Here is a 24378-nt window from a genome sequence, read left to right as displayed (position 1 = left end):
CTGTTCACATGGGAGCAGTTTTGTGTATTATTAGATACATTAAGTCTTCTCTTTCTCAAGGCCTCTTATTGTTTGCTTCATCTTTATTAGATTTGATTGTTGATACTGACCGGAGAGATGGTCCCAATAATAGGTACTAAACAACTGTTTTTTATGTTTTCTTAAGTGAATCCTTGATTTCGTGGTGATGCAAGAAGTAACAGAAGGTTTCTCTTTCATCAACCAAAGCTGAATACCGAGCCATGGTCACCACAACGATGGAGGTAGTCTGGCTCAGAAGACGGTTGGTTGACATGGAAGTTGAAGTGACAAAAGCCTCACGCACGTGCCATGACAACAAGAGTGCAATTTACATTGCCAACAACAGAATATTTCATGAATGCACCAAACATATCGAAATGGATTGTCACAATGTCAGAGAGGAGTATCTACATGGGACCATTGATCTACCTTATGTTACATCAGAATACCAATTAGCAAATTTCTTTACCAAACCTCTCATCGCTCTTAGATTTCATTTCTTCTTAAACAAACTTTCACTCATTGTACCGTAAGTTCGAGGGGGAGTGTTAAAAAGTGTATATACTATATACATAAATGTATAGGTATATATAATTATATATAATACATGTATATTTATATATTATTTATATTTTCCCTTTTACTTTATTTATTTTTGTCTTTTTAGGTTGTCTAATTCGTTTTGAACTAGACTCAAACTAGTCAACATTTTCATGTTGACTAGCTTGAATAGTTGTTGGAGCTAGTCCAATGGCTACAAATAAAGCCTCTTAAAGATATTTCTCTCCCTCTCTCTTATGAATATAAATAGGGGTAACTCCCCTCTCATTGTAATAATGTTTTTTAAGCATTTTATGTGAATAAAATAATTTTGTTATTTTCTTCTTGAGTGCTCTCATTTGTGCCCTTTTGTGGGTTATAATTAAGGTGTCTTTAATAGACACTTGTTATAAGCATTTGCGCTTTCGTGAAAGATCTTCATTTCATTACATAGCCATGGGTCATTTAGCTTTCGAGGATAGCAAGATGAAACTGAAGAGGTATTATGGAAGGCAACATATTTTCCATGAACTCAACAATAAAGGCCATCAATGTATATATATATATATATATATATATATATAGAGAGAGAGAGAGAGAGAGAGAGACTTGTTACTTGTGTGGTTATCTACATCCTCTACCACAAACATACATTTTTGGACCAATTTTCAGGACAATGGAAATCATCTACAAATACAAAGACTCTCACCCAATAAATGTGTCTATCAGATCTAGACCACAAAACCTCAATTTTGGAGTGCGTTGTTCTTCCATTTTCCATGAATATTTTTGGCCAACCATGCAGATTACTATGTAGTCAAAAGCATAGTCACCGATATCAGCGAGATTTTGAAAATATCGCGATAAATTCTGAGGAATTAAGGAAGCTGATAATATTGGGAAAATCTCCTGATATTTTAAAAATATCACTAAAATGAAAATATCGTGATATTATCACGATATTTTTGCAATTTGTTTCAAAATCTTATTTTTATATATTTTAAGTTGTCACCTGGGTATGGGTGCAGGTACGAAGCGCACGACACGGCAATTCCAAAAAAATGTGGGTACGGGGACACGCTATATATATATATATTAAATATAAAAAAATGCAAAATAAATTGAAAAATAAACTGAATATAATCTAAATATATATGTTATACTGAAAATATAAAGTTATATATTGATAATGTAATTATAAATTATAAATTGAACACAAACTTGTATGTATGGAGGGTAAAATGGCTTGTCCAGGTGTCGACATGGGTATGGAGGGCAAAATGGAGCGTTCGTGCGACAGATTTTAAATTCAGTTTTTCTATTTTTGTTTCTTTTGTATTTTAAAAACTTTTAAAACTTGTTTCTTTATATTTTTGTAAGAAAAATAATAGAAACCTATTTTTTCTTACTATTATTTATATTTTTCAATGTTTTAAGATTCCAAGATTTTCCCAAGAATTTCCACCTTTTGAAAATATCTCTGATAAAACCCTCGTCGAGAAATTACCTTGAGCAATCGAGATGTCAAAAGCGCCAAGTACCAGACCCCTAAAGGACTGGTTGATGTCAAGGCAAGACTAGTCAGTCAACTAGAGACCTCAAGCAAAAAAAGGAAAACATAAAAATTATATTAAATAGTAAAACAAATAAAAAGCATGTATTCAGCATGAAATTAAACCTATGTCACACGGATTCGGCTAGCAGGGTGCCGCACCCACGTCGACGTGACTCGACACGGGTGCGGTCAACCCGACCCTGGGTGCGTTGACCGCACCCAGGGTCATTTTTGTCTATTTTTTTGGATTTTTTTTTAATTTTTTTTTGCCCTATGAAACAATATCATTTTTGACCCTGAGTCAGCGGGACCCGCGCCAGGGGGAGCCCCCGGACCCCCCTTCCTGCGAGGGCAAAAACAATGAATCAAGCTCCACAACTCATCACTTTCATCTTTGGGGACAACCATATAAGATAAAAAAATGGTAAAAAGCAAGTTGGGCACACATTCAGATATACATCTAAAAAAAATCAATGCCTCTGCAAACATAAAACAAAAGGCTTCTCATGAAGAGGGATTGGGAAGTTAATAAGTGTGTTGACTTCCATAGCCATCTGCAGGTGTTAACACATGACCATAAAATACACCCTTGAAGTTTAAAAATGACTTGGCAGTTCCATGCATTAATGGACACCAGTAGCTATTTTTGCAATTTTGTGTAAAAATAAGTTACACACTTATTAGCTGTGCATTCAAAATGCACAATTATTAATATGTTTTCCTAATAAAAATTACTAAAATGTTCATAATTGTGACAATTAATACACCTAATCACCATATCAATTTTTAAATTTGTTAGGGGCATAAAATTGTGGTGAACGTGCTAACATGCATAAATGTCATGGACCTTAACAGCTACCATACATTCATACATATATATATATATATATATATATATATATATATATATATATATATATATATATATATATATATATATATATATATATATATATATATATATATATATATATATATATATATTACATTTTTGCCCCTGTCGCACCCCCGCACCCGGGTTTTTTGGAAGTGCCGAATCCCCGCACCCATGTGACATAGAATTAAACATTATAAAAGAAGAATGCATGAAAAAACATCATATATACAGCAATCAGCACACACAAATTTGATGGGTGCATTGTGGGGCTTGGGAAGGGGGAGAGAAGTCGTCGATGCTGATGGTAGGAGAGAGAAAGAGAAAGAGAGAGATAGTAGGGTGTCATCTCCACTTCACCCCTTTTACTGAAAAAGTAAAGAAAAAAAGAGGGAGACAAAATGTCCTTACTGACTAGTCACAGGTTGGCAATTAGTCGGTCAACGAGGACCTGCATAAGAGGCCTAGCCAAGGCACCTAGTCCTGACTTTGGCTACTGAGGTGTATCACACAAAGAATACCTTGAAAACCACATATTCTGGACAATTCTTTGAAGATTTCCAGTATTTGGACTGCAACACTTTATTTTTCTTTATCAGAGTAAAAAATAAAAATATTACATTCTACTATATATTTACAAAAGACAAATAATCTCATGAAACAGAATGCAGTGTTGTCGGATGGCACTTGCACTTCATATGTCAAGGAGATTTATGTTCAATTATTCTTGTTCTTTTCAACATTGCTCAAGTATATACATGTAATAGGAAACATGGAGGCAAACTCTTAACCAGAATGATTGTTCAATGTTCACATACAAAGGCATTAATTACATTCCTTTTCCATTTTGACATGTCCTTGTTTAATGTTTATCTAGCCATATCAGGCTGCCCTTATCATTTAGCCTATGCAAAAAAAATTATGGTAATATATAAGCCTCAACTTTTTGTACCATTTATCAAAATAATGCACTTATGTTCATAAGAAAAATGTACAATTCAATTCAGAGAAGAAACCAATGTTTTTTCTTTCTTTGAACAGGAACTAATAATGATAGCTTCATGAAGATAGAACCAAGACCAAATCAATCAAGGATGAAAGAGAATCCTGACCTTATCATTCACTGCAGTATTATGGCGTAACCATGCATAAGCTTCACGGAAATCGTCAAATACATGCAATCCATCATGTGAACGGGATGTTAAAACAATGGAAGGGGCTGAGTATGCTTCTGCTGCAGCCCAGACAGAATGAACCTGAAGATGGAAACCAAGTGTTGTTAAAGATCAACTATAATCAATAGGTAATTCATGGGGCTGCACAACGGCTACATGAATTACATAGACATTCTTTCCTTACCTTTTTAACATTTCAACAAGCTAATCTTTTAAAATCATCAGGAGGGGTGGGGGCTTTGGTGAGGTGGAAGACCAATGAGAGGTAAACCACATCATGATGATAGAGACTTCCATTGGTATCTAGCAACCTCTGATAAATCATACTCAGAATTGCAACTGTATAACTAGACAGCTTTAGATCCATGGCCAAGATCAATGTCACAGCTAATTGTTAGAATTTTCTTGCTGAGGGTCGGAGGGAAATTCTTCCAATAGGTTAGAAACTTTGATCTTTTTTCTCAGGAAAATCTAATTTAAAAATATAAAATTATAAAAGAATGTATAAATTACAAAGAAAAATAAAACTGATTTTTTTTTAAAAAGTTTGTTGCAAAAATTCTAAATATGGTCAATATTTTGAAAGTATCAATTTTTTGCAGTATGTTATCAGCCCTTGAAAATATGGCATCATGATACTTTCATAATATCACTGATATTTGTGACTATACATGACTACTTAAGCCCACAAGGGCTCCACTCATCTGGTGGGGACGACTTGTGAATGTCACCAAGCTGACAGGACTTCACAAGTTCCAAATCCATGGGTGGCATCCCTTGCCGCGGTCAAAGCTGGGTGTACTCCCCATTGGGCAGGGGGGACCTCAAGGGTTTTAGTTTTACCGACAGGTCAGCTAATGTGTGGTCAGTGATGGGGGAGGGGTTCCCTTGGATTAAAATGCATGATTAATTAAATGCCTCACTGAATAGTGAAAATTTCAATTTAAATATACAAAAGGTTTTGAAGAAAAAAAATGCTAGTAGTGCAATACTCTAAATACAGGTGATAGTTTAAAAGTGCAAGTTTTTCAGTATGTTATCAGCCTTTGAAGATATTGTGATAAAATCATGATATTTTCAAAATCTAGCTGATATTTGTGACTAATACATGACTATGGAATAATGAAAATTTCAACTTAAATATACAAAAGAGGGGATCAGAAAGTGCAGAGAGCTATTACGGTGGAAATGATGAAATGTCCTAAAGATAGAGAAAAAATATTCTGATACTCCAGTTGAAGTTCAAATTTCAGTTGGGAATAACGATTTGGTTATCCTTACAAAGTATAAAATACAAAACTGTGTTCTCGTAGCAGACATCTCTGCAGACAGATTGACAAACAGCTATTTCACTTAAAATGGTAATTGTCTCCCACTTTGTAAATAGTAATAGTTTCATGTGTTCTTTATCTGCAAAAGTAGATGAACTACTGTACTTAAACATGCCTAATAAGGTATACAACAAGGTATTAATCAATAACACACGCATATGATGTATTCATGATGTATTCAAACTTAGTAAGGTTCATTCATTGACTGCTTTTGGTTTACAGAGCTGAACTGCATTTCACATCAAGGAACTGTGCACATATTTTTAAGGTCCAAACATGAATACACCAGCTTCAGCACTACCTTGGCAAGGCAACATCTTATGATATTTCATTGCCTTAATAAATCTAAAAAAGATCATGGCATTTCAAACACAGAAAGATTAAAAATTTATACAGAAACCAGAACCACCTTGCAAGGTGCAGTCAGGCTCTATGCTGTGAACTTGATTGGTCCCCAGAGATTGAAACCTCTGTAATGACCATCCATAGAGGCTCAATCTGAGGGGTTTATTCTTCCATAGTGTTGCTTATCTGCTGTTCTGACCTCTAGTCACCTCCTGCTTAAATGTTTGCTGTTTTTCTTAATTAAATTTCTCTTTTTCCTCAAAAAAATATACGATTTTTTTTTTAAATGAGAGAAGTCTTTCATAAATAAGAAAGGGGATGGGCGACAAGTAATAACACTACAACCATCAGGGCATTTCAGACAAGCCAAGAAACAATCAGCACATCAAAAAAGTAAACAAAGATTAGCCAAACCCTGATACCTGACTCCTATGACCTAACCAGGACAAAATCTGGTTGCATCCATTTGATCTTGGCCCACAACAACAATCTTCCTCTGTATGGAAAAGTATACAAAAACTTGGAACTCTACTATCCCAAAACTATAAGACTGAAATGGGAAACCGATTACATGATCACATTGTTGTATTGTTTGAAATAGGAAAATGATTACATGATCACATTATTGTATTTGAAAATCAAGCATTAATGAGGTGTGCTGCCATATGCAAAGGTTTGATAATTCCTAGAATCCCGTTGATGGTTTGATGGTTTACAGCTGCATTGATGGTTTCATTTTTTATAATCTATCTGTGGTAAATCTATCAAATATTGGCATTAGATACCTCCAACACACACAGTTTGCCCATGACAAAAAGTCGGAGAACAGAAAGAATAAAGACAGGACTTTATCACAATAAGGCCACTTGGTGAGGTCAATTCCTGTTTTCAAGGATTAAACCACAATAGGTCTTCCCCATGTATGATATCACACAAACTAGACACAACAAAGCTGCGCCATGTCTCAATGCTTTCATATTTTAACATGATGCTTCTAAAGATTTTAGAAGGCCTTGGTAAACAAATGAATTAACAACATCTCTTTAGTTGAGCAAAAAACATCTAGGTGATTGAAATATAACAAATTGCAAGCTAATTTTGCCATTGAATGAAAGGACATATCCACTACTCCCAATTATGATGAGACAGTGGTGGAGTAGATCCATAGACATGATCCATATTTTCAACATCGAATAGGAAGTGTAATTTGGTAATACACAATGCACAGTTAATTAACAAAATAAAGAGAAAACGATAGAGAATTTTTAGAGCAGAAATGCAGCTTACCACGTAAAAACTCCCCAATATGATAAGGAGAAGAATAGCAACCACAGATGCCTCCCGTGGCAGAACTAACAACTTCTCGCTTTGAGGTTTGATGATGACCTTTTCACTGCTTTCTTTTTCTTTCTTCTTGTTCTTTTTTGAGGATCGCTCCTTTATGCCATCATCAGCCTTCTCCTTGGATGAAATCTTGTTCATAGACTTCCTCGCATCACCTTGGGAAACAGCATTTTGAGAACCACCATCCCCTGCCTTGAAGATGAATTGTGATAAAGATGTTACATGCAACTAGTAAACAGAGCCATCAGGGAATGAGAATAATGTAGTGCAAGGTATGCCATCAATGATCAACTCACATCAGAAGTGATGACAACTGGTGAACTAGGTGGTTGAAATTTAACTGATCGTGTAAGAACATCAAACGCACCAGAAAGGGCAATTCCAGACAAAATACAAGCAGCTGGAGCCAGCACAAGCATAAGACGTACCTAGAAATAACCAACAATTATAAATAGGAACGAAAAGGTAGCACCTATAAAACAGAAAATGGTGGTGACATACCATGACACCTGAAAAATATACTGATGTTACTATGTAAAGGACCACAAAGGAGCTTGCATCAGACAAGGGTGAAAAGCATGCCTGACAAACAAACAGTTAATTGAATTAGTTGAGGCATGAAATAAAAGCAACTAAATTTTTATGTGCAAACAAACCTACACTTTTGCAAGAATAAATGGTATCCTCATATACAATGAAAAGAGCCTATTCACAAGATCAAATGTTAAGTATGAAAAAATTTGTACGTCTTCCTAACCTAAGTGTCAAGCAATCAACCAGTAATGCACTAGAATAAGAAGATAAACACCATAGACAGAAGCAGACACACATATTTATTTATTTTATTTACTAGCTAACCCATGTATTTTCTCTATTGCTTATTGTTGATTGATTTTATGTTGTATAAATGTTTGTTATTAATTTTAGCAGTTTCTTTACATATTTTGTGTTTTTTTTTTAATTAGGGTACCGACTAGCCCCGCCAAGTCTTTTTAGGGGCACACAGCCTACCACCTTTGACAACTAAGATGTGGACAAAACAATTTTATGTGCTCTGATGATTATGTGCACTTATCAAGTATGATAAACTACAGGAATGAGGATTCAATCAAACTCAAATTCTTGACAAAAGTTATTCCACATGAGAATGGGAGAGCCTGAACCGGCACCCTTGTTGTGCATGCAGTCAACAAATCAGCTCTTTCTTATGGCATGCATCTTTGACAAGCTGATACTGTTAACTACATGCATTTCATGTCACTCAATATTAAATGACATATGATTGAACAATGCATTCCTTGTATCTATTCAGAAAACAGAAACACTTTGCATCAGCAATTATATAGTCCAGAAGAAAAAATGATGCAGTGCACAAAGATGAAACATGAATAATTGCTTACAATAATGCCTGCTGGAACCAAAAAGGCCAAAATATTGATGTCCATAAAATAGGATGGCCATGTTGGAGGTTGATGCTCGCTAACGCTAGCGATAATTGGGATGTACTTGCTTGCATAAGTTCTGCACCCATCCAAAATCAATGGAAAGACACCAATAAAAACATGAATAAGGATGATAAAGTTTAGGTCTCAGGACCAGAATGGTTAGCAACAGAGAACTGTTATTTCCAAATTAATTAAGGCTAATTCAACATAGAAAATGTATATAAAAAGTAGGTTCTAAACAATACTATAGAATAGGACATGAATTCCTCTGGTAGAAATTCTTTTTTCCCCTCTTTGGCTGCTATTTTCTAGATCAACATTTAGCCCAGAGTGCACACAACCATATCAAGTAAACCATATATCTGAATGAACAAATATCTATGTTTAACTCATTTGTGCCTCAGATCAAGTTATAAGTCATCTAATGAATAAGTAATAATCTTTGAAAGCATTTAACATCCTTAAGAGGATCTATTATATGTAAGCCTACTGTTTTCACAAAATAAATAATTTAAGTAGGTGGAACTGGTTCTTACGGATCAAGAAGACTCAAACTGCGGCCACTCCATCCTTTTGTTGGGCTTGAAGCCACTAATGCTGCAAGAACTGCCACCACTACACCACACACTGCCCTGGAAAATATAGAACAGCTCATTCTATGTTTTAACACCTAATCACCATGAAAATAAATATTTCATATACTGCCAAAAGAAATTGAAACAGACACTTTTGAAAAATATCAAGCCATTTTAGAAGCAACCATGAGCTAGTCCTATATGATCATGGCTTGTCGAAACAATTTAATTTGTGAAATGCCAAATAGAAAACAGATGAAAATATAAGAAATCCCAACATGGTATGCTATTCTGTTCACTTTTTGTAAAACAATAGCCTAGGTCTTCGGTGCAGTAAATTCCACAGTGGCATATAATACCCATAAAACTTACATCCCAATGGTAACAACAAGTGTCACAGCAACCTTAAACAATTTTGGAGTAAGAAGCCTTTTGAAATAATGCACGAGAGCCACCACATGTATAATGATAAAGACCTGCAAACATAATGAATTATGTTCTGAGAAGAAACACAATTAATTGAACCAAAAGAAGTAACGAAGATAAATTTTCTTGTATAGGCCACTCCAAGCAAAGAAAGGACAAATAGGTCCATCAACAACTAAAGGCGTTTGTTTTCCATGCATTAGGCATCCATTGCCACTAATTGAACATCATCAGATTCCTGAAAAGCATTGATAATCCAAAGCATCTATCTGATCCATCATTTTAAGAAAAAACTCATTTGTTGAGTAAAAATACCAACCAAAAATGATGCAAAATGTTCTGAGGTCATCACAGCATTAAACCCAACAACAGGAACCAAAGAAGCCAACAAAGTTCCGAGGATAACCTGCATGAGAAAATATATGTTATCATTTGAAGGAATATTTACTACCACCACCAGTGAAAAAAAAATCCCTATGATGAACTGATAAAGCTTCAATGTCAAAGCAAAATTGTAAGAAACATATGAGTTATATAACTTCACAAGCTTCTCAAGCACTTGTGCTACTTACCAGAGGAGCATAAGCAATATATAGTCGAGATGAGTAGCGCCCGGTGACAATGCATAGAAGCACATGCATTGGAATAAGGTTTATAATAAATGTGTAACCACCCCAGGAGCAAACCTGCAGTTGTATACCACCATCCAGAGCATTAAGAATATGACAACAGAACAGAAGCACAATATTTAATGAGTAAAGCTTACCATATAGAAGTATGAGAGAGCATTCAAAGTAGCATAAAAAAGAGATCCGGTATTAAGTGTCTGGAGATTTCAAATATCATAAACAAACAGGGTCATTATTAGTATACATTCACCAACTTCATCCAGAAAAATCACCAATCTTGCAATCAACCACGTATAAGAACCATCAACAAACTGAAGGAAAAAAGAAAGAGACGATGGACAACTTTTGTAGAGATAAACCTTTATGTAGAGATAGAATGTGAATATCAAGGCAAATATCGCCACAGCCTCATTGTCATAACTCCCAGCTACAGATCGTGATATATAGGATGGCACCTATTCACAACGCATGCAGACAGAAGTTTGTATAAATGCTTCAGGATATCAGGACACCTTACACGATGCAGAAGTCAAATTTCATCTACCACTAAACTGCATGTATGGAACCTTAAAAACTAATAAAATAACAAAAAGAAAGGAAGCAAAGGCATATGAAAATAAAGGAAAAATAAATCACTCAATCATCACATGCAGGGGCGGCTCAAGAGAAGTTGAGGCCCTAGGCATATATTTCATTGGAGGCCCATATTTCTCCATATTTTTTTTCATTGGAGGCCCTCAGCATGTGCCATGTTTCATTGGAGGCCCTCAGCAAGTGAAATATAAGCATTATATATTTTTTTCATTTGAGGCCCTAGGCGGTGGCCTCAAATCTCAAAGAGGCCAACCGGCCCTGATCACATGCAGACAAAAGAATTGACTTTAGCAGGTAAGGAAAAATATCTGCAGTCTGCAGCAAAAGATTCTTATAAAATTCTATCACCCCAACAAAAACCGAAATTCATGATCACAAATGTACACTTTGAGTTGGAGGAACTTCATAAAGAGGAGCCACATCAAACAGGTTGCAAAAGCAATATCTGTCAAATTTATTGTCAAGTGACTGGGCATATCAGAACTTACAAATGTCCAGATTTCATACCATCTCTGTAAACAACGGACACATGCATGAAATCAAATTAAAGTTGGATTCCTTGCACATGGAAGAATATTGCACAATGAAATACTTAAAAAATAATCCACAGTGAGATTGGTCAGAAAGACAAGCACAATTTAGTTTAGGGAACTAAATTAAGAACTATACCAAACAATAATCAACGCAACCAAATTAATTATGGACAAGAATAGCAACAGAAGCCTAAACTCCTTAGAATCCAGATGGGCTTTTAGTAAAACTCGGAGGTAGCATAAGAAGCACAGACAAAAAGCAAGATTGCCTGTAATTCTCAGGGTGAAATTATCTATTGACCAAGATATCTTGACCATCCTGCAACATCTGAATAATATCACAAGGACTGTATACAGTTTAATGAGGGTATAAACAGTCCTTCAGACCTCATCCACCATGGGAAAATGAAAACCACAAGACAAAGAAATGATAATACCCATATACAATGACTGGGGAACAAGGACCATGCGCAGGACTTTACTGGTTATAGCAGTCTAGAAATAAAAAATAACATGTTCACACAAACAACCACAAGAACTCCAACATATGAGCTCAAGCACCCAGCAGTCAGCATAATGGAGAATACAAAGTTCCCCCAGTTTAAGACTTCTCCATTCATTTGGCAGGTCCAAATGGTCAGCACCAAAAAGAACAAACTTTTCCCACAGATCCAATTGACACCGTGCCCTCAGTTGTTTGAACTCTATCCATGCCTTCAGCACATCAAACCTGATGAATGTATGCTCAAAGGTTATGCATGCTTGCACACACACATGCATCTCAGACATACACGTATATTTTCAGGGTTTATATAAACTACTTGCCTCTTTTTCTAAGAAAATGCAAGCAATTTCTCATATTTCAATGCTATTAATGATTGGATGTGGATCAATTTGTTTAGTTTCAAAGATCAAGGCTACCAGTAGTTTGTTTACAAGGATTTAAGACTTGGCCACCATGATGCACCATAATGTTACCAGTTATCAATATATATATATGTAGAAAACCAGCAGCTAGTTTCTTTTTCATGAGGAACAAGGAGTTACACTTGATATTAATACAGCCTTTGAAAGAAGAGACACAAAAATGTGCAAGTATTTACAGTAACCTTGATGAAAAAGCTCTGTAGCAGAAAAAATGACACAATCAAATAAGGGTGGGAGAAAGAGAATATGAACCAACAGAGGCTTTGCCTGTGAAAAACTTAGAAAAGTTCAGAGGCCATCCCATTTAACAATTTATAATGCCTTTACCATAACTGATAATTCTTAATATGCTTAAGACCATGTATGATTCGATAGTGTTTTCTGATGAACACAAAAATCTAACAGATTATAGGATAGCACGTGAATGTTTACCATAGCTATAAGAGTAGCTGCAGCCAAACCAGCCCCAATACCTTTGACTTCCTGCATAGTGACAACCCATAGAATTAAAAGAACACCACCAAAAAAACATACATTAGCATTTATAAAAGATAGTATGTGATCACTGGAAACCAGACCTTTGTCAAAAGGTATGTTGCCCAAGATGCATTAGCTGAGAAGATAGGAGCAGTAAAAACACAAACAGTTTCCACAGACAAAGGAATGTTCAAAGAGTTTAATATCCTGCAGTCAAAATGCAAAAAGAACAAAAAAAGAAACTACAAATGAGAGCGTAATCCCAACACTGTGCCCACAACACAAAGTTATGCAAGCAGCATTCACTAATGAAATTTAAACATCTTCATAAATGGTAGAGGTGGAAATCTATACATCAAACAGTAACTAGCTTAGATAATAAAATTACAAAGTCTCAATGGATAATCGACAACAAATATAATAATGAGATACAAATTCAAAACTAAAAAAATGTCACCACAAATTTTTTTTGGAACAAAAAGAATTGTTCAGGGAACAAGCAAATGTAGGTTTACATACCACCACAAGGAACCAGCTGTGAGTGTTAAACCTGGATAAACAGTTCCGCCAATCACACGTCCCAGTGGATACCTTGTGATAAGAAACAGAGTTATATTAAAAAACATTTGCATTTATATACCAAACAACTTCCAATAAAAACTTGAGGTAAGAAAACACTATTACCAGGTGCGATCATCAAACCAGTTCCAGAAATCATAAATTCCATTCTTCGTGAGATACTGAATTCAGAAAATTGACTAATTAGCACAAACTAGTTCCAAATATATGCCTTCAAAATAAGACATTTTATAGGAATAAGGATACAGTAGAAAAAAATATCATAAATAACTATGACCTTAGGAACTGGAGAAGCAATTTTATGAAAAATTAACATAATCAACAAGGAGATCAAGTTTTACTAATAAACCATGAAAAAGACTGGTGAATTCTTAATATAACGAATGTATGCATAATTCAGAAAGAAACCCATAGCAGATAGCTGACTCTAAGAAAACATATTGCCTGTGAAACTCGGTGGTTGAGAGGTTCAGTCATATTAGCTCCCTATCCCATTAGAGTGCTCTAACAAGCTATTGGGACCCTATGGCTGGCAGGCACCGTTATAGACATTTCAGTTGGAAGATTTCTTTAGAAAAAATAGATCTAATAGTCAAACCAATGTTGTGAAAAGCATTGAGGCATAGCAAGGCATTCCACCAAAAACTGATGCGAGGCATAAGCCACAATTTTTTTTTGAAAACTTAAAAAAAACATAAAAAAATATCTAAAAATACAAATAAATAAATAAATGCTTTATTGATGAAGCAACAAGCAATAAGAAATAGAAAATCTAAAATAAATACTAAAGAATATGAGATTAGCGTGTAAAAGTAAATGAGAAACTGATCGTAAAGCGGAAGCCTCAATTTTTTTTTTGAAAACTTAAAAAAACTCTAAAAAATATCTAAAAATACAAATAAATAAAAAAAATGCTTTATTGATGAAGCAATAAGAAATAGAAAATCTAAAATAAAATACTAAAAAATCTAAAATAAATACTAAAAAATATGAGAGATTAACATGAAACTGATTATATAACTTAGAAAAAAAACTAAGGATTAAACTATAAAAAACTATCTAAAAATATAAATAAATAAATAAAATGCTTTATTGATGAAGCAACAAACAATAAGAAATAGAAAATCTAAAATAAATACTAAAAAATGCTTTATTGATGAAGCACGCCTTAGGCCAGCGCCTTGAGGCGCAGAGGGCCTCGCGTCAAGGCGAGGCACGCCTTTTGCGCCTCAAGGCGCACTTTTAACAATACTGGGTCAAACATTTCTAATCCTTTACCAATTAATAATCTACAAGATCCCTTAAATTAGCTTCTGAACTAAAAGGCATCCCTGTTAAAAATATAAAAATGTAATATATATATATAATATATAATATAATAATTATTTATTTTTATTCTTTTTTCTTTTTTTTCCTTATTTTTATTTTTTATCTAGTTCATTTTGAACTAGAGATTTAATCTAGTCAAGATCACATTTGATCTTGAGTAGTTTATAGTCGTCGGACCTAGTTCAACAACTATAAATAGAGTCATTGGACTAGGTCCAACGACTCTTAAGAAGAGCACTTCTTACTCTTTCCTTTTCTTGTATAAATAGGGGTGATCCCCTCATTTGTATTTCAATGTTTCTTAAGCATTTCCCAATGAGATAATTTAATAAGTTTCTCAATTGGAGTTATATTTTTCAAAGAAGAAGATGGCATTCGATAAATGAGATAGGTAACAGTTAGGGCAGCTTCTGCCCAAAAACCTTATGAAACTTGATTTGTTATTAATAAAGTCCTAATGGTTTTCATAATGTGTCAATGTTTTCGTTTGGCCCGACCATTTTGTTGTGATGTGTGTGGACAAGATCTTTGATATATAATGTCATGTAAATTGAGATAGTCTTTAAATTCTTTGGACATAAGTTTTCTCATTTAATTAGTGCGAAAAATGAAAATATCATTTTGAAATTTATTTTTAGTCATTTTGTAAAATGTTTGAAAATGTGAAAACCCCTCAAATTTATGCTTAAGGAAGTAAATTCAAGTATGCCTAGAAAAGTTATCGACAAAAATTACATAATATGCATACCCGCCTTTTGATATGACAGGTGCAGGACTCCAAACATTCGAATGTATTAACTCAAGTGGTCTGGAAGAAACAAAAGTTCTATCATGAAATGGTAATCTTTTCATTTTGCCAAGAATACAATCTTTACAAGTAAAACTTTCAGAATTACAAATTTTTTCTAAATTTGGAAAATGTTGGATTTTAAACATACGAGGATGGGCAAGTCTTTGGTGTCATAGATCTAACTCTAGTTTCTGAACATTATAACAGAAATCATTTTTAGGTAATTCCAAAAAATCCATATAGTAGAGTCATTTATAATCTTCCCAATCAGTTTCCCTGATTGGCGATCATGTACCCAACAACCATGAGAAGAGAATGAGATATTACACCTATAATCCGATATTTGAAAAACATATAAAAGGTTTATATTTAGTTTAGGAATATATCTAACTTCTGGAATACAGAATTTTTTGGATTTATGAAGTTTTTCAAAATTTTCTATTCCTTTTATTTTAAGAGATATACCATCAGCTGTGAAAACTTTTGACACACTTGAGTTATTGTTAAGACATTCGGATAAACTATTGATATTTGGGGTCATATGAAAAGAAACACCAGAGTCAAGGAGCCAAGGAAAGTTATCGAGATTGGAGAAGGATGAAACCGCTGCTCTAGTTGAGGCTTCAGTTGAGGAGGATGCTCCTTTGAGAAGAGGTTGAAGGATCTCCATTAATTGAGTCATAGATACAGGTCCATCTTGATTGATTTGATCTTTTGATTTTGACAATGGTAGCAAATGACTTTTCTCTTGTCAAAATCATCATTTTGTCTACCAAAGTGAGGCGGCCTATAAGTACGCACATAATTTTTTAGTCTAGATACGGCTAAAACGGAATCATCTCCATGCTTTGGAGTATTCTTCCTAAGTCTATTTTCCTCCATAGTTCCTCTATAGTATCAATGATAGAGAGTGTTAAATTGTATTTCCTTTTTATATACATTATATATATATATACATATATGTATCATACATATATGTATCTATCGTTATATATATAAATATATATTATTTTCACATCATGTAACCCCAAGGGTATTTCTGTCTTTTTCCTTTTTATGCATATCCATATTAGTGAATATGTTTGTAACTTTTCTTTTTCTTTTTTCTTTCTTTTTCCTTTTCTTTTCTCTTTTCCTTTTTCCTTTTTCTTTTTCTTTTTTGTTGACTTAGTCAACTCTTTGGAGGGGGTCCAACACTAGACATTGGACCCTCCAACGGTTAGATTTTTAACCGTTGGAGGGGCTCCAACGTCTAGTGGGAGCCCCTCCAAGGCTTCCTCTTCATTATAAATAAAGGTGAACCCCCCTCTTAAATGTTATTCAATGCTTGAAGCATTGTTCTCTATTGTTCAATAAAATTATTTTTATTTTAGCATTTTGTTTTGAACCTCACCGAGGACATGGCATTGGATAGAAATGAATGGAGGAGAAGGATTCATGTGGAAGACCCATGATGATTTTCTTTGTTGGTTCATATCGCCGACCCCAATTGTTTTGGGATGAAGGCGTAGTTGTTGTTGTATATTTTAGCATTTTGTTCTCTATTTGTACATTTTGTTCTTGTGCCTTTGTGCACATTTCCCTTTGTGGAGGTTGTGCTTATTTTGCACATTATCTCTTTTGAGATATTTTCACATGGTATCAAAGGAACGTTGAAGATTGAAGATCGTGTGATTCTTCGTATTTGCAAGTGCCTCAAAAAGCGTGTCATTGGCTTCTTGGTGATTGGAGTGGGGATTTCTCTTCCCTCAATATTTTAGAAGGATTTTACGACAAGATTTAAAAGTCTTGTTATGGTACGTATAAATTCTCCATTCTTCACTCTCCAATAGGTGAAAAAGAGTCTCATTTTCACTTGGTTTTAAATTAAATGGCTTAAACTACCATGTTTGGGCCGGTAGTACAGATGCTCACGTTAAAGGAAAAGGTCTTTGGGGATATGTCAAAGGAACCATTCCCGAACCCGAACCTAAGATCACCATTATTAAGAAGGGTGAAATAAAGGTTCTTGATGGTGAAGAGAGAGAAAAAGCCTTTGAAGAATACACCAAAAGGCATGAAGAATGGGAGATGAAAAACTACAAAATTCTCTCATGGTTTTTTTCTATCGTTGAAACGAAAATAAATGCCAATATATTGAAGTTCAAGAAAGCCTTTCAAGTATAGGAGTATCTTGAAAGAATGTATACTTCAAGAGATTTGTCTCACAAATATTATCTCCAAAAGAAGGCGTTAACTCTTCAATAAGGAAAAATGTCCGTTAGACAATATTTTGCCGAGCTATCCACTATTTGGGATGAACTTGCTCTCCAAGAACCTAAATGGAGTAGAGAGGCAATTGAATTGAGGGCCAAACAATTAGAAGAGGATCATTTCTTCAACTTTTTAAATGGGCTTAGACCCGAGTTCGAACAAACTAGATCTTCTTTCTTGTCTTCTTTCTCTTCTCCTCACTAGGAAGATGTGCTTACCAAGCTAAGTGGAGAAGAAACTAGATTGGGGATGAATAAAACCAATCTACGTGTGTTGGCCATTCCCTCTAAGGATGAGGGTGCTTATGCCGTCTCAAGACCGGGGAATAATGTCAAAACTTATAAACCCCCTCACTTCAACAAAAATCAAGGAGGAAGAGAAAATGGTGGGAAATATGGAAGAAGAGATTATAATAAAATCATATACCACTTTTGCAAAGAACCGGGACACATTAAACCGGTATGTCCTAAATGGAAAAAGATGGTGGCTATGTCTACAACTTTCCAACCAACCAAGGAGGAAGGACCATCAACTTCCAACAATGCTACTTTGTCTCTAAATCAAATCATGGAAGCTCTTCAACCTCTCCTCAAGGGATCCATTTCCGGAGCCGCCATGACCACCTTCTCTCCTCCCGGTAAGACTCTTTGGCTCTTAAACTCGAGTGCATCCTTTCATGACTCCAAATATTTTTGCACTTTCTAAATACTCAAAAAATTTATCACCCTCTTTTGTCCCTGCCACGGATGGGGCTTCTCTTGAAATAAAAGAAATTGGAGATTTTGAAAGACAATTTTTTTACTCCTAAAGTTAGATTTATCCCAAAACTAAATTTAAATTTTCTTTCTATCTCTCAACTATCGGATCATGGGTGTGATATCAAATTCTCATCAAATAAATGTTGAATACAGGATCGTCGGTCCGAGAAGTTGATTGGGGAAGGCTCTAGGAAGGGAGATCTATACTTTATGGAATTTTTTCAAATTCCAAAACACTCTTTTTGTAATGTTGCCCAACATAAAAATATAAATGTTTGGCATAAACGCCTTGGGCATCCAAATATTGTCAAGCTTTCTTATTTATATTTTGTTAAACCTTTACGTAAAGGCAACTTCAATTGTAATGATTGTATTCTTGGTAAAATGAGAAGCTTACCTGGACAAAGAACTATGTTTTCAACTAAGCCTTTTGAAATTGTGCATTCAGATGTATAGGGACCGGCACCTGTAGTGTCTAAGAGAGGGTTTTCGTATTATGTTATTTATGTTGATGATTTCTCAAGATATAATTGGATATACTTCCTCAAACATAAACATGAGGTTTTCTCTACCTTTAAGGTTTTTCATATGATGATACAAAATCAATTTAATAGTAAATTACAAATTCTTAGAACCGATTACAGGGGAGAATATCTTTCAAATGATTTCAAAAGTTATATTGAAAATAATGAGATTGTTCATCAAAGGTCTTGCCCCAAAACACCTCAACAAAATGGATTAGCCGAATAAAAACATAGACATATAATAGAAACTATAAGGATCTTACTCATTTCTTAAAAAATTCCAAAAAAGATTTTTGGGCCAAAGCGACTTTTACATCGGTTTACCTCATAAATCAACTTTCATCCAAAAATTTGAATCAAATAACCCCCTTTGAAACTTTGTATAAAAAAAAACCTGATTATAATAGACTAAGATTTTTTTTTAAATGTTTTGTTTTCACCGACAAGAATGATAAACTATCTCCCAAAGCTATTCCTTGTGCGTTTTTGAGATATTCGGAAACACAAAAAGGTTTTAGGTATTATGATATTAAAAATGACAAACTATATGTTTTAAGAAACGTAACCTTTTTAGAAAACATGAGTGGTTTTGAAGAACACAAAACTCATGAAGATAATGTTGATTACTCTTTTTTGTTTGAATTATTATCTAGAAATAAGGATTTTTTTTAGCGATGATAAAATGATGAATTGAATAAGGATGAGGATATAAGTGAAAGTATTCCACAACCCATCCAACATGAAGAAAAAATGATAGTTGAACCAATTACTTATACACATAGAAATAAAAGTACCTTTAGAAGTGCAATAGAGAAATATAGTGACCCTAGTGAACCTTCCAACTACTCTCGAAGAACCGAAAGATCTAGGAAAAATCCTTCTAGATTTATATCCTATGAGTCTTTTTCTCCAAAACATAGGGCATGTCTTGGTGTCATTGACTCATATCAAGAACCTAGAAATTTTGAAGAAGCTATGAAAAGAATAGAGTGGAGGGACGTCATGGATAACGAACTTAGAGCTCTCAACAAAGCCAAAACTTGGGTCTTTCAATATCTTCCAAAAGGAAAGAAATCAATAGGATGTATATAAGTTTTTAAAGTCAAAACCAAGAGTGATGACACTCTTGAAAGATATAAAGCCCGCCTTGTCACAAAAATATATAGTCAAGAATACGTCATTGATTACGAAGAAACATTTGCCCCTGTTGCACGAATAGTCACTCTAAGATGTTTGATCACTATTGCATCTATTAAAAAATGAAGCATTTACCAAATGGATGTTAAAAATGTCTTTTTAAATGGGGACCTTAATAAAGAAGTTTATGTGGATGTTCTTCCTGGCATGGACGTACCAAAAAGAAAAATCATTCGTTTGCAAAAAGCGCTCTATGGTTTAAAACAAGATCCTAAGGCTTGGTATGATCAATTTAATGAAATAATTGTTCAAGATGGTTTTACTTCATGCTACATTGACATTGCTCTGTTTGTCAAAAAATTTGATGCAGAAATTGTGATTTTACTGTTGTATGTTGATGATATGTTGATAACAGGTAGTGACATAAAGGGCATCAAAAGTATTAAAACCACTTTAAAAGAAAGGTTTGAAATGTCAGACTTGGGATATCTGAGATACTTTCTTGGTATCGAGGTAGCCTACTCTCATAGAGGATATTTTTTTGTCTCAAACTAAACTTGCATGTGAGATCCTTGACAGATCAGGTATTACTGACGATAAAATCTGTGAGACCCCTGAAATTGTGGGATAAAAAATGAAGATTGATGATGGGATACTTTTGGAGGATCCCACCCCCTACCGGCAACTTGTGGGGTCTCTAATGTATCTTAACATCACAAGGCCAGACATCTCACATGTCGTGCACACTGCAAGCCAATTTCAGCATGCTCCTACATCCGTCCATATGGACGCCGTTTTCCAAATTTTCAGATACATAAAGGGAACTTTAAACAAAGGAGTTTTTATTTCCTCATCTTTTGAGTTAAATTTAATTGCATATACTGACTTTGATTGGGGAGGTGACCCAAATAATCGTCACTCCACTACAGGTTTTTTGCATTTTTTTAGGTGAATTCCTGATCTCATAGAGATGCAAGAAACAACAGAATGTGTCACTATCATTCACAGAAGCAGAATATCGAGCCATGACTTCCACAACCACGAAAATTGTGTGGATTCATCAACTGCTACAAGACATGGGGATTCAAGTTCAAGGACCCACAAAGTTATGTTGTAATAATAAGAGTGCAATCTACATTGCTAAAAATCACACGTTTCATAAATGCACAAAACATATTGAGATGGACTACCACTACGTTAGAGAAGCATATTTGCAAAAAGTTATAGATATTCCTTACGTGACCTCAGAATATCAGATGACAGATTTCTTCACCAAAGCGCTCTACTCTCTTAGATTCAATTTTTTTCTCGGCAAACTCTCGGTCATTGCGCCCTAAGTTTTGTTAAAATATGTTGATCCTTAAATGTACATATATATATTTATATATATATATATATAAAGATACGTATACATATATATATATATATGTATACATATCTCTATTTATATATATATATATATATATTATCTTCCTAAAATACCCTCAAGGGTATTCTTATAAATTAGCATTTTACGCATATTCCAATTGGAATATGCATTGTAATTTTTGTTTTATTTTTATTTTTTGTTTTTTATATTTTTGGATTTCGTACCACATTGGGGGCCTCCCAAAAGTGACGTTGGGAGCCCCCAACGGTCACAAATGTGACCGTTGGGGGCTCTCCAACGTCCCCTTTGGGAGCCCCCAAGGTGGTCCCTTTTCATGCTTATAAATAGGGGATTTCCCCTTTGTATTTGGTATTCTTGAGGGAGCTTATGCTCCATTGTAATGGGGTTTTTACCCCTTCTCCATTATTCTTCAATGATATGCAACTTATGACTTTATGTCATATTTTTCCTTTTTATGGGTTTTATGTGTTAGCACATTATGTGCTTATGTTGTTTCCCTTTAATGGGTATATTTGCACTCCACGTGCATAAGTATGGGTTCATTATTGAACCCAATGTATTCCAAGTCACTTTCTAACATGGTATCAGAACGAGGTTGAGATCGAGTTGCTCTTTGGTGCATCGGGAAGCGTAGTATTCAAGAATTTGTTGAAGAAAAATGGTGAAGTATTCGTTTCTCTCTATTGTCTTTCTTATAGTTATTCGGTATGCATTTTATTTCTTTGAGTATTGTATGAAGAATGTAATATGTCCTTTTCTTTATGTGTGCTTTTTGTCATTATGTCTTTTTTGAGTTACTTGCTTCTCCATTGAATCGTCTTCGTATGTTTTTCTTTGAAAAACTTTAAATGATAACTTGTTTGGCGAAAAATTAGATATATGATTGCTCAAAACTTGCTTTAATGGGTCGGTAAAAATTTATGACCATTGGAACTTAGAATTTACATTTTAAACCTAATCTTGTTTATGAAAATACCTTTATATGAATGTTTAGTCTTTAAAGAAAGGTATGTTAAGATTAAAATGCTTGTGAAATGTAGTTTTTTGAAAAATGTTTGGCATATATGAAAAATTCCATATTATGTGTCTGTTTTATATGAGCAACATTTAATTAAGAAAGTTTTTTTCTTTATAATATCGGTTGAATTAAGTTTTAAAATGATCTTATGGAATATGGTGATTTTCTTTCCATCTTTACACTCTTAAGGATGTTTTCAACATTTAGAGAGTTCTCTCTCTTTTCAATAAGAGACATTTATATTTTTATGCTGTGATTGTCTCTTGAGGGTTTTGGTGTTTGCCCTTTTGTTTGTTCATTAGTGAATGTTGTAAGTGCTTAATGCACTCTTTTGCTTTTCCGCATATTTCATTACAAAAGTTATGGTCTTCACTAATGTTTATTGTGTACTTATTTCATTAGGAGTAGGTAATAATCTATTAAGTCATGTTTTTTTTTATAAAACTTAAGAGTGTTAAATTTTTCCTCAATAAATGTTTACTTTTTATTTAAGCCATAGTACAATCTTATTTATCATAAGGTTTTGTTAATGAATCTATTTTGTTGGGATTTCTTCCACTTTAATGGAGTTTTCTCCTTCTTGAGAGTTGTATATGTTTTTTTGTTCAAACTCTCCTTAAGGAGCCTTTCGGTCCTTATAATCTTCTTGTGAGTATATACTCTTTTATGAAGATTTCATGATTATTTATCATTTTTAAGTTGTAATAGTAGATTTCATAAGTTTTTCGAACTTCACCATCTTTATGAATGCCTATATTGGCCTAAGTTTGTTATTTTTGAACTTCACCAACTTCACCGTTTAATTGCACCTTATGTCTTTCATAGTTAAGGCTTGTTTGTTCTAAATCGGTTCATACACATGATGTTGCTTAATATTTCATATTATGTTGCATAGTAAGCCTTTTTTTTTTGGTGTACAAGACTTCTTTTGAAGATTAAGCATAATTCATGTTTATGCAAAATTGTTTTGATGGATTATATTGGACCTTTGATTCAATTTGTTAATTGGTCCTCTTTGTAAAAACTTTTATTTGGAAAATGATTCCTTATGTGTTTATTGCCCTTTTGTGGCATTTATGTTTGTCCATCACATGTTATTTAATGCATCATTGTTTTGGCCTTATTATTAGAGATGTTTGTTGAGGTGAGTTATGGGCACCTCGTGTTATATCATTTTAGATTGTCCAAATTGCCATATTATAGATGGTGGTTGAGGTGAGTTATGGGCACCTTGGGACTCTAGAATGATTTGGTATATGATCTCTAATTATGAGTGTGACACTCGTTGTTATGTCTGTTTAGATTGTCCACTTACCATATTATAGATGGGGGTTGAGGTGAGTTATGGGCACCTTGGGACTCTAGAATGATTTGGTATATGAGTGTGTCACTAGTTTGATGTTGGCTATTGATCTTATGGATGCTCTTATTTATATATAAATGTGATGGATATATGATGTTTGAAACCTTAAAATGTTTTAAGGTATATTGAAATCAAGGTTTTAGGGATTATTGCCCAACCTTCCATTGTTTATGAAAATTATGAGTGCATTTGCACATTTGTGATTTTGTGATTTTGTGATTTTGTGCACACGTGTTCCATATGTTCTTGGTGTGCGTATGTTCACACATTTATTTTCAAAAATATTGTTCTATCGGTTGTTGTATCTTGTTGAAGATACTTTTACATAGTTTATTCCAAAATGTTATTTTTATGGGTATTCTTTTTGAAGAATATTGTTCTATTGATTCAAGGTTTGATTTATATATATGTTTGTCATTACAAGTTTTATTACCTCAAAAGTCCTC

General features: G+C 34.1%; 1 protein-coding gene across 1 annotated transcript in view; it reads right to left on the bottom strand.

Annotated features, from left to right (window-relative positions):
- The window catches only part of LOC149830152 (dolichyl-diphosphooligosaccharide--protein glycosyltransferase subunit STT3A-like), a 46705-nt gene that overhangs the window by 6792 nt on the left and 15535 nt on the right, over positions 1-24378 (bottom strand). The window contains exons 3-17 of the mRNA XM_090016339.1: positions 13476-13531; positions 13311-13382; positions 12893-12998; positions 12747-12797; positions 10620-10715; positions 10398-10457; positions 10204-10317; positions 9951-10037; positions 9578-9681; positions 9167-9262; positions 8586-8706; positions 7687-7767; positions 7482-7613; positions 7129-7377; positions 4103-4246 (exon numbers count right to left, since the gene is read on the bottom strand). Coding sequence (XP_089872465.1) covers positions 4103-4246; positions 7129-7377; positions 7482-7613; positions 7687-7767; positions 8586-8706; positions 9167-9262; positions 9578-9681; positions 9951-10037; positions 10204-10317; positions 10398-10457; positions 10620-10715; positions 12747-12797; positions 12893-12998; positions 13311-13382; positions 13476-13531 — 1569 coding nt within the window. The remainder of the gene's footprint in view (positions 1-4102; positions 4247-7128; positions 7378-7481; positions 7614-7686; positions 7768-8585; positions 8707-9166; positions 9263-9577; positions 9682-9950; positions 10038-10203; positions 10318-10397; positions 10458-10619; positions 10716-12746; positions 12798-12892; positions 12999-13310; positions 13383-13475; positions 13532-24378) is intronic.

Source organism: Nuphar pumila, chromosome 8 (assembly GCF_984573655.1).
Source record: "Nuphar pumila chromosome 8, dmNupPumi1.hap1.1, whole genome shotgun sequence".
NCBI classification, from domain to species: Eukaryota; Viridiplantae; Streptophyta; class Magnoliopsida; order Nymphaeales; family Nymphaeaceae; genus Nuphar; species Nuphar pumila.
This window is presented reverse-complemented; position numbering and strand designations above follow the sequence as displayed.